At 46.1% G+C, this 17127-nt stretch overlaps 1 protein-coding gene across 3 annotated transcripts; it reads left to right on the forward strand.

Moving 5' to 3' along the window:
* Nucleotides 1–295: 295 nt before the first annotated feature.
* Nucleotides 296–5606, forward strand: LOC126537974 (U-scoloptoxin(01)-Cw1a-like). 3 transcript variants are annotated; one of them, XM_050185086.3, is made up of 4 exons: nucleotides 296–370; nucleotides 2454–2485; nucleotides 3508–3533; nucleotides 5136–5606. In XM_050185086.3, the coding sequence occupies exons 2-4, from the start codon at nucleotides 2458–2460 to the stop codon at nucleotides 5520–5522; spliced, it is 441 nt and encodes a 146-aa protein (XP_050041043.2). In that variant the 5' UTR covers nucleotides 296–370; nucleotides 2454–2457; the 3' UTR covers nucleotides 5523–5606. The 3 variants fall into 3 exon arrangements, with proteins under 3 accessions (XP_050041043.2, XP_054930602.1, XP_072143656.1); XM_055074627.2 differs by lacking the exon at nucleotides 296–370 and adding an exon at nucleotides 1932–2107; XM_072287555.1 differs by lacking the exon at nucleotides 296–370 and having other exon boundaries at nucleotides 2118–2485.
* The last annotated feature ends 11521 nt before the right edge of the window (nucleotides 5607–17127 follow it).

Genomic DNA, 17127 nt, shown 5'->3' on the forward strand with positions numbered 1-17127 from the left:
GAGATGCTACGTGAGAGTTTTTCTTTATTTTTGTGAGGTTGCTTTCGCAATCGCTCTCTTTCAACCAAGAATTTGTCCTCACTGCTCGCCTTAACTTTGACTTTCAGCCTTTCGTGTGACCCTCGCATTTCCTTAATCGGTCAGTTAGTATGTGTGGCACATGGATTCTCGCATATGGCGCACGGCAGGACGATGCCGCGGAAAGAAGGTGGACAGGCTGGACGAGGATAACGGCTTCAAAATGATACCACGGACTGGATGTTAAAAAAAAGAAAGCGTGCAGTGTAGGAGAGGGTGAACTGACAGGTATAAGTAGCAACCGCACACTTGGGACTCCGTTGGCGAGTTCTTTCGGAAACGCGATCATCAGGTGAGTCGTCCGCTGAAGTGGGATTTCAACAGCAGCCTGTGCCCGCGGAACCCCGCTTGAAAGAGGAGCGAAAGTGTGCGCGCTGTTCCGAGGACGTCGTCTTGGAATACAATTGTCGTTCATCGTTGTAAACTTCGAACACCCAGCGGTACCGGGTAGCGGTGGAGTTATTCGGTTTGTGGTGGCCCTGAATCTTTTATCCTGTAATTGTGTGTTTGGGAAGGGGGAGGGATGGAATTTAGTGCAGCTTCTCGCGGAGCCTCGTAAAGCGACGTCAGTTATCGGGCTGCCCAGAGTACCCCATTATTTCCGTACCAGTCAGTAAAGTAAAATAAAACGTGTCCACACGGTCGCTGTTCTTGACCTTTTACTTCCAGAAATTTCCCTCACGTGGTCGGGATCAAGATTTTAGCACGCGAGCTTCGACTGGAAGTGTTCCCCGACCCCTGACAACGAGATACTTCGTGATGCAAAACTGAATGTTAAAAGCACCGTTCTTGTTGTGAGCTATTTGTGACTTGGGCAATGAAGCGGGCACTGATTTACGTGTTGTTATGGCAGACTCGAAGAGTCCGGTTACCTTCAATATGCTGAGTCGCAATCTTTAATTCACATTTAATATCGCTAAGCGTGACGCAAGAGTCCATGTGCGATTTAAAGGTGATAGCTTGGTGGGAAAACAGGGGTCGAATTTCTGACTGCGAAATTTTAGAGCATCTTGTCGACAGAAGATAAAATTCTATTAGGCTCCAGGCCAAACTTTTGAAAAACACAACTGCATTAATCTTAAGTAAAACATCTCTATACCTCGAAACTATAAAACGAATGGAGAATTCTTTTCCGAAGCCACATCAGACTATGTAATAACGCATACCATACACAGAAATACTAGAAACGAGCAGCCGGTGCCCACGGAGGCAACGAATGCCAAACGGACGTGAAGGTCGGTTTTCGCAAATAGCTCTAACCACGCAGTCTAAAGCAAAATTTCGGAATAGGTATTCTGAAGTCGTCAGTACGTGTTGTCGGAATTCTTGCATAATTTGGGTATTGTGGGCCCGTGGAAGCATAAATGAATTCTGCGATAAAAACACTGCAAAAAATAGCATTATTACGCGCCCATTTATTGCCCCGGAACCTGGCCTTGATTTTTTTGCCGAGTATGCTTCTCCTAGGACCGGATAGCTTTATTTCCAGAGTAGCAATTTTCATTGCTTAGCCACAAAGATTAGACTGAAGCTGTCCATGCAATTGGTTTATTTGAACATAGGTCAAGCATTTTGTAGGCAGCATAGGCTGAATATCTTGTAAGAAATATTTTACATACGACTATATTCATTTTTATCATGTGTCCCACGTGTTTCGTGTCTGTGGCAAAAGCAGGAGCCTGGTATCGTACGAGGAAATGCAGAACAGCAAAAAGAAAGCAGGAAACGAGAAATAACATTAGAAAGGGCAGCCCTGACAGCGTAACCAAATAGTATAACGCAGCTGCCGAGGGTTTTTTGGCTCGTAGATATGGCTCAGCGGTAGCACAAACGTCAGCGCCTCATTCGATTCTAGCTTCATTCAATCGTATTGACCCGCGCCGCTTACTGAATTCGCCAGCTGGTCAAACACCTGTGCAAACACATGTGTACATTGATGGCATATCCTACGAATTTCAAGCGTCGCCATCTTTTTTTTAACTGTTAGTAAGCCATATGCTGTGGCACAGCCACTGCACTAAACGAAAAGGTATGATTTTTTTTCCGCCTGCATAAACTTTTGGCAACAATCGTTTTACTTAAGAAACTGGGAGCGTCCACAGTTTCTTCGCATGTTGTCTCGATCTATGCCTTCCTAACTCCGCATCATCACAGTCAGGTTTCCAAGCGGTATACAAGAAAACCTCGCCCCACTAGTAATTTCCAGCATATGCGCTTGTTTTCACGCTCTCGAGCCAGCGATTATTTTAATATCCTAGCTTATGTTATTACCGATGCGCTTAGTCACTTGCTAAAAGTGTATGGCGAAAGTGAGAGTGAGTATTCCTGATCAATGGTGTGCTTATTCCTTTTTTTTTCATGTTGCCGCGAACCAGCATCATGAAGGCTGCCGCTGTCCTCCTTCTGGGTAAGTTTCATCATGCTCTTCAGTATACAGCGTTAAGTTAAGTTAAGTATACAGCGATAAAAACGATAGCACACGCAAGCTGATCGCGAAAGTCTTGGTTTCTTGAAACGAATACATCTCCGAAGACGGGCAAGAAAGAATTAAGGCAAGCGGGAGCGCAATCAAGGCGTAGCACACTACCCAACATGAGCAGTATAAGTCGATAGCGTTCTGACAGCTGAAATGCTATGCCTGGCACCGAGCAAATCTTCGACTGACTGGAAGACCCGTTACTGCAATCTGAATTGAGGCATGACATAACTGCGCGCTGCGGGCATAGGCAGTCATGCAGTATCTGCCCGCCAATATTTGATATAGCCCTGGGCATACTTGTGGAACGCACGGGATACCAGTGCGCTTAGGTGTGTGGTTGCACCGTTCTACCGCGGGCTCTGGTTCGAGACAAAGTTTTGTCCTGCATCCGGTGGTAACTGCTCGTGCTTCTGACTGTGCATTTGGCGCTCACTGCTAGCTATCATTAGTGGTCACCCTATGTCGAGCGAGAATACGCAGTCGAAAACAAGCGATACGACGACGTCACTATAATCGGCTCTCGTGACATATCGCTGACTACAGCGTGTGTCACCAGCGTTAAGAATATAGCATGACTCACGCTGGCCGGCCATGTACGCACCGCTTACAGACGAGTAAGTTTTCTTGACGCAGAGTCCCTCCCGAGACGGCGAAAAATTTTACCGAACTTCAATTTAGGTTTCACTTAGCTAAAGGTGAAGGTTGTTTCACTGCTTCGTTGTCTACTGGCGTGTTCTGTCACTGAAATATGGAGCAATAATTCGATTTGACCGCAATAGATATATATAAGTATGTAGTACACAATATAACTGTCTAGAGTGAATAATAAACCAGTGGAGAATGCATTTCGTAATGTGCGTGCTGACGAATTCGAGCTGTTTATCACATTTTTGTTTTCTCGTGGTTCCTGAGTAACACTATAACTAACTTTTAACTCATTGTCTTTCCAGCCGCTCTGGTCGCTGCTGTTCCACGGGTACGTACTGTACACACTCTTGTCTAGTAATTGACGATGCGAGTGTGTTTTAAGCAACGCCCCAATGAGTTCATGTCACTGCTATCAATAAGCTATGTACATAGGCAGATCAAAGCCAGATGATCCAAATTTTTCGTACGCACATCGGGAAAATTCGAAAAGGCAGAATTTGAATGCTTGCAAATGATGGCACTTTAATGTTGCATTCATTTACTGTTCATCATATATCAAGGAAACAATCTGCATTCTTTTGCCTGCATATAAGAAGAAAGCGAACTTTGGAGACAAACTAGTGCTGCTGTACATCGAGCTTAAATGAAACCTGTTATTCTGGTCAGCCCGACTGTTCAACACCATTGCAAGTCTTGTGTCGTTGGCTATTTGCTGAATACGTGTTGCAGCAAACCGACGAGAAGTCCCTCGGGAAGGCGGAACTAAGAAAACATGAAAGAAACTGCATTTGCAACAAAAGAACCCTTGCAAGATTTTAAGGCCAACTACAGCCCTACAAAAAACGCCCCATTCTCCTCCGCCCATCTCTGTGTCGCTCGGTAGCACAGAGGTGAAAGCGGTTCAAGAGCAACGTATGTCTTATCTACGGAGTTCTGTTTGTCGTAAAATGCATGAATGATCCATTAATAATAACGGAAGCTACATTGCGCGTACAGAGACTGAGGTACCGAATTCCCGAACACCTTTCCTCGAAAGTGCTTTTTGCCACTGCGCAGCCGTATTCGCTAATATGTTGAGAATCCTAACCGGGCACAAATTTAAGCTCACGCACAACGTGAAAAGGAGACGTGCACAAACGGTCGACTTTAAGTCTTTAAAATGGGGTGCCTACCATAAAATGTAAAATAAAAAAAATTTCTGCTGCCGTGCTGCAGTCGAAACGTCTCTCAATTTTACTTCTCTTTTTTTTTTTTTTGTTGTTGTTGTCCGTGTCCAGTTTTCAACTACTTATCCTGCCTCCTCCCAAGCAGACGTGTTCCTGTAAAACCCCTGTTTTCAAACTCTAAATTTTGCCACATTTAGCAACGCTTTTGCGCAGGCCGCTGGGTTTAGGCGTACCATGCTTGTGTGAGGAACTCGGTGATAGCGGGCAACGCGCACATTTGTGGCAGCTCGCATTACACGCAAGAAGTGATGTTTCTGCTGTCAGATGAAAGAGCTCAGTTCTTTCTTTTCGCTACTCACGTTTCTCGATGCTCTGTACATTGTAGCCCACTGACTCCGTACGGCATCTCTCGAATTACAACGTACAGAGTAACCATTGCAACCTCGATTTCAATTTTATGGTGCCCTTATTGAAGCCATGAATGTATAATCATGATCGCGTTGGATTAAAAAAATATACAGCCCTAGCCGTCTTTGCCTCTAAACAGCAACACGGGACGCCAATCGGAATTGATGCGTGAATAATGGATAAAAAAAAGTTCAAGAAGGCACGAAAGAAAAATGGAAGCATGCTTCGTTAGATTTAGGTTGCAGACAATCACGCCAATTCATGCCAAACGCTATGGGTGGCGTGAACGTGAAGAAATGGACGTCACCTGCGGCAAAGTAAAATGTAAATACGCTGTGCTCCCCTCTGGAACGCAGGCTCGCCGCCAGGCGGCCCCCCTTCCCGACGGCATCGAGCTGCTGCTGGGCCGCGCCCTGCAGTCGTCCTTCCAGTGCACGCGTGACGGCTACTACGCCGACCTGGAGACCAACTGCCAGGTGTTCCACGTGTGCCGCGGTGTGACCAAGGAGAACGGCAACGTGGAGTTCGAGCACCACGCCTTCGCCTGCGGCAACCAGACCGTCTTCAACCAGGCCTCCTTCACCTGCGCCTTCCTCGACGAGGCCATCCCGTGCAACAGCGCCAAGGACTTCTACTACCTCAACGAGCGCCTCTTCCAGGACAAGGACACCCCCATCCTCGGAGACGACGACGCCCAGAAGGCCGCTGAATTCTACCCGGCCCGCGCTGCTGCCAAGGCTTAGACAACGGCATGTGCGAAGGAGTGCCTGATGAATGACTGTGAGTGCGTGTACAAAGAAGGCATTAAATAATATCGACCAGTATAACTTCTTCGGAGTCATCTGTTTTTTTCATTAGAAGTGTAAACCAACATGAAGCTGTTCGTCCAGCTTTCGGTTTAGTAAGACAATCTAACCGCTGCGATAGTGATCGGTTCATTGACGTCGGTGAACAGTGAACGAACATGAACATCGCCTAAATAGTTGTATGATTTCGGTGGCTTTTCATGATGCGCGAAATGTGTTAGAAGGCTTAAAATGAGGTAAGTTAGACCGTATATATATATCGGCTGAGACTGTTCTAGATGAAAAGGCGTCAAAAGTAACCAAACAAAAAAGTTGGTTTACTTCAGTTCTCACGGCACACTTGCTTGCTTGCTTGCTTGCTTGCGGCTAGAAAACACAAGACGCACGAATTTATGGCGCTACGTGTCACACTGATCTCGGGGCCGTGCGGATGTTGGGAGAGATGGAGTCGGGAGACGCAGGCGAGCACAGCAAACAGACTTTACTAATAAGAAACCCAAAATAAAACACACTCAAAATGGAACTCAAAACTCAACTGACAAACATAAAACTCAACACTTGCGTAGCCTAAATATTTCCTTATCCTCCCCTACGTTCGTCCTTAGTTCGTTCCGTGCGAAAGTCCGGCAATCCTGGCCTATGGCTGCACGCTTACAAAAACTAACGCTCTTACAAAGTTCAGTCGTGGCACGTATCTCCAAGTCCGATGTGCGTCAGCTCTTGGTCACCGTCAGTGCTTCCGCCGACTCCGCAAGTTTTGCTTCCTTGGTATCGGCCGGCCAGCTCCTCCGTCTCGGATGCCGGTGTTCCGAACTATGTTGGTGACTTTGCACTCCGGCCTGCCTGGCTAGGCCTAATACCGGGTTCCGCCGCTACTTCTCCGAGTGCCGGTGGGACGCCCCGGGGACTAACGTCCGTGCTGGTCTGCCGAAGAAGGTGGATCCAATTCCTGGAGTGCCCGGAACTGCCGTGGGAGGCTGCAGCAGGTCCAAGGAGCCTCGCTCGAACGTCGCCCAGGTCGACGGCCACACCCTGGGGCGCCAGCGTCATGGGCCTGTCCGAACCTCCATGGCTCTCGTCGCCAGAGCGAAGCTGGCGCTCCAACCTTCTTGGCCCAGAGCCACGTCGATCATCCCAGCTTGGTGCCGCTCCTCCCCCGATCACACCTCAGGTCACGCGCCTCGAGGGCTCGTGCCGTTCGGACTGGTCGGCGCACATCGTCCTCTTCTCTTCTTCTTGTGTCCCATTCCTCTTACCCCCCCCCCCCCATATGACGTACCTCTTACATATGACGAACATATACGTACGTTCGGGCGTAGTGTTCTCAACTTTTTTTTTCTTTATTAGGCACATAAAATGACGTTGCTAAACATACTGCAGGCCGAAAGTTAGAAATGTAATCTCTCCCCTAGAGCTCTCTGAAGACTGCTCATGTCGCTGCAGCGTGGTACGGACCGACAGAAAAAGATCGCTGTTCAAGCGATGACAATTCACATCTTTTGTCGCCGTTCACTCTCTGCCATTTCTTCTCCTTTCCCCTTACATTTTTCTAACGTAAGCACAGCAGTTCATTCAGTTGACGTCACTTCCTATCAATCGTTTCCTTTCTGTCTCGCTCCTCTCTTTTGCCTAATATCTGTAAATCGCAGTTTCCTATTTTTGCGTGCGACATATACACCGAACGAAAGCGTGAGTTGGTAAATCAAGTCTTGCCAAAGCAAGTAGTGAAAGCCATGTTGGTCTTCCTTCCGATGCCTTGGGTTTCGCTTACGCGGCAAAGCTAACAAATGCGCTCGCAGGATGCTGCGTGCTGGTGACGTCCGTGCTGCTCGACGAATGCGAAGGCATACTCAACCTGGCCTTGACAAGGTCAACAGGAAGAGGTGACTGTGTTTGCAGTAGCCGGTTATAGCAAAACGACAAGCATCTTTCACTACCAACGAAGCTCTTACGTTTCACATGTGTATAACCACGTCACAGAAAGTAGTCTTGAAGCTAGTAAACAAAAATTAATTCGAACGCCAATCCCGAGGTTTCCATCGAAGCTCAAAAAGCACATTCACCATTGAGTAAAAGCAACGTAAACGGGCGAGTAGCGAACTAACGTTTGGAAACAAACTCCAGGGAAAATGTATCCAGCCAGGATACATTTGAGATACACAACAAATATTGACAAGGGGAGAAAAATGAGTGACACATTGTCGTAGTAGGTAAGGGAACGTGGTCAATACAGAGCGATTTAGGAAAGAAAATACGAAGCGTCTACTCTGTCGCATACACACAGACATGTTTATATCGTTCAACGACATTTAACTTGTAACAAACATTACTATGGATCATTTCTATATATGGAGTCTCCAACTAATCTGCACACTAAAGAATTAGGTCACTGAAGCTTGCACTTCACCATAAGATTCGGTGTGGGGTGTCGAAGGAGGTCACGGCCAGAATGGTGCCGGCTTCGCGAAGTCTGCTGCTGAAGCATCCAGCTGGAGCCGAGCCTTGAGACGACGTGTCACGACGGCTCAGGAACGTAGGCCAGGAGGCAAGTCCCGGATCACAGAGGCTGTGGTCTGTGTGCACCGCTTGACGCCCCGAAGATGCGCACCAGCGGCAATGGTTGGGCTGTAGGCTGAGGAGCACCAGGCATAGGCAAGAGGCTGGACTCATCGTCCTACACACTGCTTCTTCCGCCGCTGTTGCATACTTCTCTCGGCTTATGCCCTCACAATGGCGCCGTTCTGGCATTCCACGCTCTCGCCATGAGGTTTGGTTTGGTGCCTATGGATATGGCTCAACCCACTACAGCGGGGGATCGGTCATGGGTCGGGCGGCGCAGTAGGTTAGAAGGGAAGAATACTTAAATAAGATAATTTTTAATTTAGAAGTAATATTAAGTAAACACCAATCGTTATTATCAATTTTCAGGCTGTATTATTTTAAAATTTGAAGTTAATATTTTTGTCTTCATATAGAGGAAAAGGAAACAATTAAGTTAACATGGCAGCCTCTGTTTTACTTACAAATTTAAGTATGGCAGCGAATACGTTCCGATTGCAGTGCCCTAGTGCCGACGCCCCAAGAGACAGTATGCCAGGGAGCGTAATGCCCAATCCAAGCTGGCGAAGGGGACCTTCTAGAAGTCGTTTTCCGTGCAAGTCGAACCCACGACGCTCTATAAGGAAATGTTCCATAGTTTCAGGTTCGTACCATAGGTACTAATGACTGTACCTATGGAGTTATCTCCTCATCATACGTCAGTGTTATCCGGACGGTAAAAGTTAAAGGGGAAACTATGATGGCACTTTTGTTCACATTTAGCGACATTTGTATTCCCTTAAGCCACATTTAAATCTGATTCAAATACGACTTTAATGCTTTATAAATGCTCTGTATATGACTTGATACCGAAAAAAATGTGGTATCATCAGCGTATACGTATACCTGTACATGACCGTGTGTATGAATGTGCCTTAGAAAAATATTAAATAAAATGGGGGAGAGTACTGCGCCTTGAGGAACACCCCTTTTATGTTTGTAATATTGAGAAGAAATACGGTTTAGATAGCAATAAGATGGACGTACGCTGACGAAATTACCAATCCATGCAACTGTATACTGGGGGAGATTCGCACTTCTAAGTCTATCGATCAAGATGGTGTGCTCGGCACTGTCATGCGCCTTCGCAATGTCTAATTTCACTAAGGCCGCGTATTGGTTGATGCGGTGAGCGAGTTGAATTCGACTCTCCAAGTCAATATGAGCATACCAAATCGAGCAACTAGGCCTTAATCCTATTTGACAGTCACTTAATATTAGCTTTTCGCCTATGCACCTTTATATATGACCATACAATACTCTCCGGATTCACTTTAGAAAATTTGAAGTCAGAGGAATAGGCCTATTGCGTATCACTCGCCCTGCTTTTTAAGTAGCGGAATTACTTCGGCAACATTCCAATCTCGAGAAATCGATGCACTCCAAATTGAAAAATTTATAAATTTAAGCAAGTCCTCGGGAGACAATTCGAAGATTAGTTTTATCATTGCTGTAGTTATGTCATCAAGACCTGCAGCTGAAGCTGGCAGTGACTTTACCACTTTCACTAATTCTTCTAATGTGACTGCTGTGAATTCATCAGTTTGTTCAGGCGCCGGCATATGATAGGGTAGAACTGACGTAAATCGATTCTCTACTCTTTTTGCAATCTCCGCCAGTGACTGCACAAATTCTGTGTAACTTAAGCTAACATATTCTACATTTTCTGGGTGCTGAAACAATCTTTTTATACCGTAGGGACCTAAATAGGTTTTTTATTACTTGACTGTGATACACAACTGTAATGTCTTGCCTTATCAGTTTCTTTCGCTTTGTCAGCTGTCTGCCTGAATGTATCTGTAACAAATTTATAGCCATTCCTATTACGGGGACACTGGATATACAGTAACTTATTCCACGCTGTGTTTCTTCTTCTATATTCGCGTTCACAGTCAGCATTCCACCAGGGGGAATAAGTACCACCTTTGGTCGGCTGCATACTGAATCTGGATATTGTATAACTGTCATTTAAATAAAGGGACAACTAGACATCCACTATTCGTAGCAATTGCTACGAAGGAAACCCATACGGGTTCCTCGAAAGAAAAGCCTCAAAGTTGAAGAAAAATTCACCGTGGTCTGGGACTCGAAACCGGGCCCACCGCCGTTCCAGAGCAGCCGCTCTACCACCTGAGCTAAGCAGGCGGCTAGCAGATGGCAGGGCGAAGTCGAACTTGTCGACAACACGAAGCAAAGGCAAGAGTTTGACGTAGTAGTTCTTTGGGAACCCGCAAGGTGGAGAGAAGTACTGAATAAAGAGAAAATCGGACAGCCACCCGTTCGTAGCAATTGTTACAAAGGAAACCCTTAGGATCCCTCGAAAGAAAAGCCTCAGAGTTAAAGAAAAATTCGTCCTGGTCCGGGACTTGAACCCGGGACCACCGCTTTTTCTGGGGCAGCCGCTCTACCATCTGAGCTAACCAGGCGGCTAGCAGAGGGCAGTGCGAAGTCGAACTTGTCGAGAACACGATGCAAAGGCAAGAGTTTGACGTAGTAGTTCTACAGGTTCGTATCCCGGACCAGGAAGAATTTTTCTTTAACTCTGAGGCTGTTCTTTCGAGGAACCCGTATGGGTTTCTTTTGTAGCAATTGCTACGAACGGGTGGATGTCTGATTTTCCCTTTATTCATTACTTCACTCCACCTTGCGGGTTTCCGCAGAACTACTTCGTCAAACTGTCACTTATCACGTAACACAAACTTAGTGTCTTTACTTCGTCACTTAGTCCTCCCTGTTTATATAAATTTGATCGCAATGAATCTTGAAATTTGTTATATATAATATAGGTGCGGACATGCTTATTCCAAATTACTTTGGCACGTGATTTCGAAAATTATGGGAATGTGGTCGCTGTTAGTGGCCAAGGTGGTGGCAGACGAGGACAAAATGACACAACCCGAACTGGAAAAAGTCAGATCTAGCACCGAGCGCGATTTCCCGGATACATAGGTTGGGGTTCTCGAATTTACACAATTAAGGTCATTCGATGAAGTTCAATCTAACATTCGTTCGCCACAAGGATCGGGCCGATAGCCCCGTGATACATGGTGAGAATTGAAATCACCAGCTATGATTATATTCTGTCTGCATGCTGCAACCAGGCATCAAGAGAACCTGTATTTATAATTCCTCTAGGAAAATAAGCATTGACTACTGAAAATGGGGCACGACTAGGCAGCATTAGGTCCAATGCTAGCACTTCACTTTCTGCACAAGATAACTGCCGACTAATCTTAGCTCTATGACAAATTTTCGATGAGTTCAAAAATGCTTAACCCCCTCCACGAGAAGGGTGGTCCAGACAAAACAACGATAATTCTTCAAACGAAATCTCTTTTCTGTAGATAACCATGTTTCTTGCAAAATAATCAAATCAGGGGAAAAATCTTCACAAGGATATAACAAATTAGTGGCTGCAGCAAAATGGAACGACAGTTCCACTGCAGCACTTTCAAGCTCCCTATGTTGAGGATATACCGGCAGTATTTACTGGCGTCTGTAAAATACTATCGTTTAGGAAGTCATCCTTTGATAGGTCGTCATTTTGACTCGTTTTGGCCTTTACTTTATGAAGGATAGTAGTTTTAGGGTAGTACAGAGAAGCGCGTCGTTTACACGTTCGAGCATCCAAATCGATGCTCCCAATGTTTTCTGAACCGGACTCGCAACTGTTACCACCCTGGCGATCGACAAGTTATGCGGAAGGTTCTGTGTCGCCTACACTGCGGTGCGAGGTCTCTGCCAACAGACCTTTGTCTACGTTCTCATGAGAAGCTATAATCTCAAGAACAACACTTGATCACGCAGCAACCTGCAAATGTTGTGACATCTGAGCAGTGAAAACTTGCCCAATGGTCTCAGAAAGGTTCGAAAAAAGACTGTCAAGGGCTTTTGCCATAGGTTTCTCCACAGCAGCAGCTGGAACATCACCAAGAAATGCATCCATAGCTTTTGAGTGACGTGCAGCAGCTTCAGCGTACCCGCATGGTTTCTCTAATACAATAGCCCTAGCCTCACGACGCGAACGTGGCTTCCGTTCTGTACCTTCTAGAATTTGAAGCTCTTGGTCTCTCGCAGGGCATTTCGAAAAGACCGCAGGGTGGGAACCTTCGCACAAGCAGCATCGCTCGCTCTGAGAGGGAACCGTCTTCGCATTGCAGCCTTCTCCGCAACTGCGGCACCGAAGCTCTGATCTACATTCCTTAATGCTATCGCCATATCACCAACATAGCAGTGGGCGGGGAGAAAGTGCTTCAACCCTGTATAATAAAAGCCATGCCTTGATCTCTGAGTGCCTAGTTGTGCCTGCAAAAGTGACAATGACTGACTCTGTGGGGATTATTTGATTCTCTGAAACTCGCGAACATCGGTAGACTGATATTGCACCTGCCGTTTAAGATACCTGCAGCACCTCGGAAGCTCACAGACTCGCGTCGACTCTCCGAACTAGCCCTTTGACGGAAGCTAGATGAGCAGGAATAAAAGGGTTCACCGTGCGATTCGCCAACATACCACAGTTTAGAAGGTCGGAGAGACAGGTCTCGTCCGGCAAACAATATATGTGGAACGCCCCCGCTGCCAAATTGTCGGACATCGATTATGCTCCGAAAGTGCAGGGCAGCTTACCACCGCTCTTCTTGAATTGTCTTTGGATTCTTCACAAGGATGAATCCCCCACTGGTCGGCACTAGGGCAGCTGGAGCGCTGTGAATGTCACTACGCATGAAAGCCTCTATAGAGATATCACTAGTGGGAAGGTAAGACGTCCAGAAGAAATACAGCTGGCCGGGAGAAGAAAGAGGCATTAGGAGCTCCCTATGGCATTAATCAGATTATAAGAAGAAGATACTAAACAAAACTAAAAAATGAACCGCTCGATACCTAACCAATAACCCGCAACACGAGAGCTGGGGAGAGCGTGCGTAGAACACCAAACCCACCAAACCAAAGCGTCATATCTACGATGAAGCGTGCAAGGCGCCGCCAGGAACGCAAAGCGCAGAACCGGAATGGCAGCCCTCTGCTTGTGCTTCTTCGTCCTTGCGTCTGCCTTGAGGCTTTCCGGAAATTCATCTTTCTTTTTTGTTTTTTTTCCTTTTTCGGTTGCAACCTTAATCGTCGTCATTGTCGTCTTCGCCTTTCTATTGTACCACAGCACGTACACCTTATGACAAACAGGCTCACAGCTGTCAATGCCCCACATTCCTTCCTAGGCGTGTGGCTGGACTACGGGCTCATTTCATTCCCGTTCTAGAATCGCGCAAATCTTTTATTTCATTTTGGAGAACTTTCGATCTGTCGATCGAAAGCTCTTCTTATCTGCACATGAAATTTTTCGAGAAGATTATATTGATGCTAATAAATGAGTACTGGTAAGCACAGTTTCAAGACGGGACAAGAGAGAACACCGACGCACAGGACAAGTGCTACTCGTAAATAATTTTTATTGTGAAGATGTTGCCTACTTAAATACACAGCAGAACAACATCGCGCAAGCACATTTACCATCAAGCCAACAAATGCGTCATATCAAAGAGCGTACAGAATACAGAGCATACCGATTACCACATCATGTCTAAAAACTGCTTTTCTTTGCTACGCAAAACAACCGACATATCGCTAATACAAGCGCTCTCTTTCATTCTAATATGAAATGCCTCCATGATTTCTCTCGCCAAAACATTGCCACTCCTTCCTAGAATTAAAGCAATAATGAGGATGAGAGTAATGAGAATTAGCCAATTATGAGGATGAATGTTATCCCTGGCAAATACAGGTTTCTAATTAAATCCGGCTGCAGGAGCACTGTCAACGCAGTCAGGCTTCTTGGGCCACGCTGAACAAAACTATACTTTCATTACTATCGAAAGACATATGATACCAGAAATCTGTTAGATTTAAAAATTAGTAGAGATCCCGCGAATGGCGGGGGGGGGGGGGGGGGGGGGGGCATGGGAGGGGGCATGGCACAAATTCTTAAAGGGACACTAGGTCGACGTGGCCTATTTAAATACATTTCCAGAAACCTCGCAACGCTTGTTTCGTGCCAAGAAAATACTTAGTTTACGAAAAAATTGCATATGAGGGGCCCGAATGCGTTTTTCAAAATTCAGATCTCCCGCCACAAAACCGGGGGAGTGGTGACGTTGCATAGGCCATCACCGCCCTTTGCTGTCACCGGTGCAACTGCTTTTTGGTCAAATGGCGTAGACCGTTCGGGCATCCCGCGACATCAGATGGAAGTTGAATTCTCTGCTACTTGTAGCTGTAGTGAGTTTCGCGAGCCAGCTAAACCAGCGCAGCAATACGTGATAAAGAAAGTACTCAAACACGAAAGCGTGAGCAGCGCAGATACGAGTGAAAACGAAATTTTTCGACCGCCCGCGTCGTTGTCAACGGTAATTTCAATTAGTCTTTTTTTTTTCTAAGCAAGAAATGGAACTGGACAAATAGCATTTTATTTCATCTGTTTCATAATACGAGGATGTTTTTTGCTTCCACTAGCTGAGTACTATTGACCCAATTTATCTGAAGAGTGCTTTCGACATCGGGCAAGTGCTTGAATGTCCTGCATTTAGCTCGATTTCTCAATTATTAAGGCTCTGCTCGCAATAGTATTGATGCCTTAGAGATTCTCCAGCACTAATATATCATTTTAGCTCGACTTAGTATTTGTCTTTAGTGTCCCTTTAGGAACTTTGACCCGAGCTTACACCTTTGGTGGCATCGGTGCGCTCTTATTACTGATTTAACTTGAGCGCAGCACCCAAGCAGCAGCAAATTTGGAACAGCAGAGGCCGGTAAGCGACGCATTCCCTTTAGATCACACTTAATTTTTCAGCGAATTTGCTGTTGCTGATTTGGCGTACTCCAGGAAACGTCCTGAAGAAACTTGCACAAGGCGAATACCCCACTAGTATACGGCGTCTTGGGCTGCCTCAAGAAGGCGGTGCAAGTACCACGAAATTGCTTCTTGCGTACAATTTTTTTTTTTTTGCAACAGACTGTCAGTATCGCCGTATTCTCCGGCATTAAGGGAGCGTCTGCTTCTGTGCACTACGAAGTCTGCAAGTGTTGGTGGCGGTATTTACCGCGGCACATTTCACTATCGCTCAGTGCACATGATTACGAAGCACAAATAGCCACCTTCACACACACACACACACACAAGCTGACTTTAACATGTGTTTTATTAGTCTTGAAAGGTCATACCCACCTAAGTTGAAATCTCTTTACATGTAGTGAACATGTGATTATGGTTCCCCAATCACAACCGACGTGGCACGAGGCCTAAGGATGTCACCTCTGCAGTCTGCCTCTATATAGATTTTACTATGCAGTTGGAATAGCATTAGGCGCTAAAGCTTCCGCAAACGCCCATTTAGTCTCTGTTAAGTCATTAGTTCAAGGATTAGAATTTCGACTCACTTGTCAGAAGGATGTCAGAAAAATGTAGCCATTAGCACCTTTTCTCGGTAGCGGGTGAGCAGCTGTCACGACCCTTAATTGGGGACGTCTTTTAAAAAGTAACTACAGCTCACCATTATCTCAGCTCAAATCGGTTCACTTTACGACATTCTTCGACCAAGCGGCAAGGTGATCGTTATGCGTAAACTCTTCTGCGTTTTCTGGCCGCTCGTACTCACTGAAGCTCCATTGAGATATGTTTAAAAAATTGATATCAGTGTAATGTGCATTCAATTAGCTCAGTTATTTCTACTGAAGCAACTATATTACGACACTCTCACATCATATGAAGTTTTGTTTTGTTCTGCCGTGTCACCCAAGTTCGAAAAGAACTGCTGTACAAAATGCTTTACGGTGACGCAATATTACAATAGTATGTGTCTTTTTAACTAAATGAATGGAAACAGCTTTATCTTAAATCCGGCAAAGTTTGACGACCCAGGCTGAGGTCTCCCATGAGGGCATTTCGAGGCCTTGCCTCGTCGCCGCCTCTTGGCCTGCTGGACAGCCCACTCTTGCGTCTTAAGGTTGGAGCTACACAGAGCGGCGGCACACTTCGACGCAACAGCCTCCGGAGCTACTGCCATTGTAGCTGATGTAACACGACACTCCCACAACATGTGTGAGAGCATCGCTCTACTTTCTTGACAAAATTTGCAAAGAGCACTGGGATATCGCGAGGGGAAAATGTGCCGCAATCGCACCGGACTGGGGTGTTTTGCACCTCGCTTTAAGAAGGCCATTTCGAACACATCTTATTAGGCGCGGAAAATCCGAAATGAAGAAGAAGCGTCTTCCAGTGTCAACAGGATGTGCTGCAGATGGCTTTGTGGACATCGAGGAGCCAGAAATCCCAAAAAGGCGCCACATTGAACGGTTCCACAAAGCTCCGTCCGCCGTGATATAATCCACCTCCAGCCCAGCCTTTCCTGCGAGCAACACGTTTTCTAATAAGATCCTTTACAAAAGCGCAGCCTTCACATTTCCTCTTGAAGCGACAACTCCGAGTATATGATGCCAGAAGCCAGTGAGAGGCTGAAACATGGTCACGAGACCATGATCGCAGGGAAGATGTTTGTCGCTCTCTAGTGTGAATTTTCCCAAGTCCACCAGGCCTTCCACTTCCTTCCTGTGCCAACATTCACGAACTCTGACCTATTTGTTTCGTCCACAATCAGGCCGCCGGGGCATTTCAACCCCTCCAATGCTTTTTTTTTTTTTTTGCAATCCCTGTGATGATAGCATGGTCGAAGCCAAACCCACTCTTGTATTTGCGCACGTGCACCTTCCAACAGCTTATAGTTGGGAGGATGGGCATGTCTTCCCGCCGGACATGCTCGTAGAGCCTCGGGCTTTTCATTAGCATTATTACGTAATCCAGCAACCAATCCGGATTGTACTGCATACCTTTCGTTGATTCGTGGTGAGCGGCTTGAAAGCATTGCATAACAGCAAGTGTTTGCTTCGGTGTAAAGCC

This window comes from Dermacentor andersoni, chromosome 4 (assembly GCF_023375885.2).
Source record: "Dermacentor andersoni chromosome 4, qqDerAnde1_hic_scaffold, whole genome shotgun sequence".
Lineage (NCBI taxonomy): Eukaryota > Metazoa > Arthropoda > Arachnida > Ixodida > Ixodidae > Dermacentor > Dermacentor andersoni.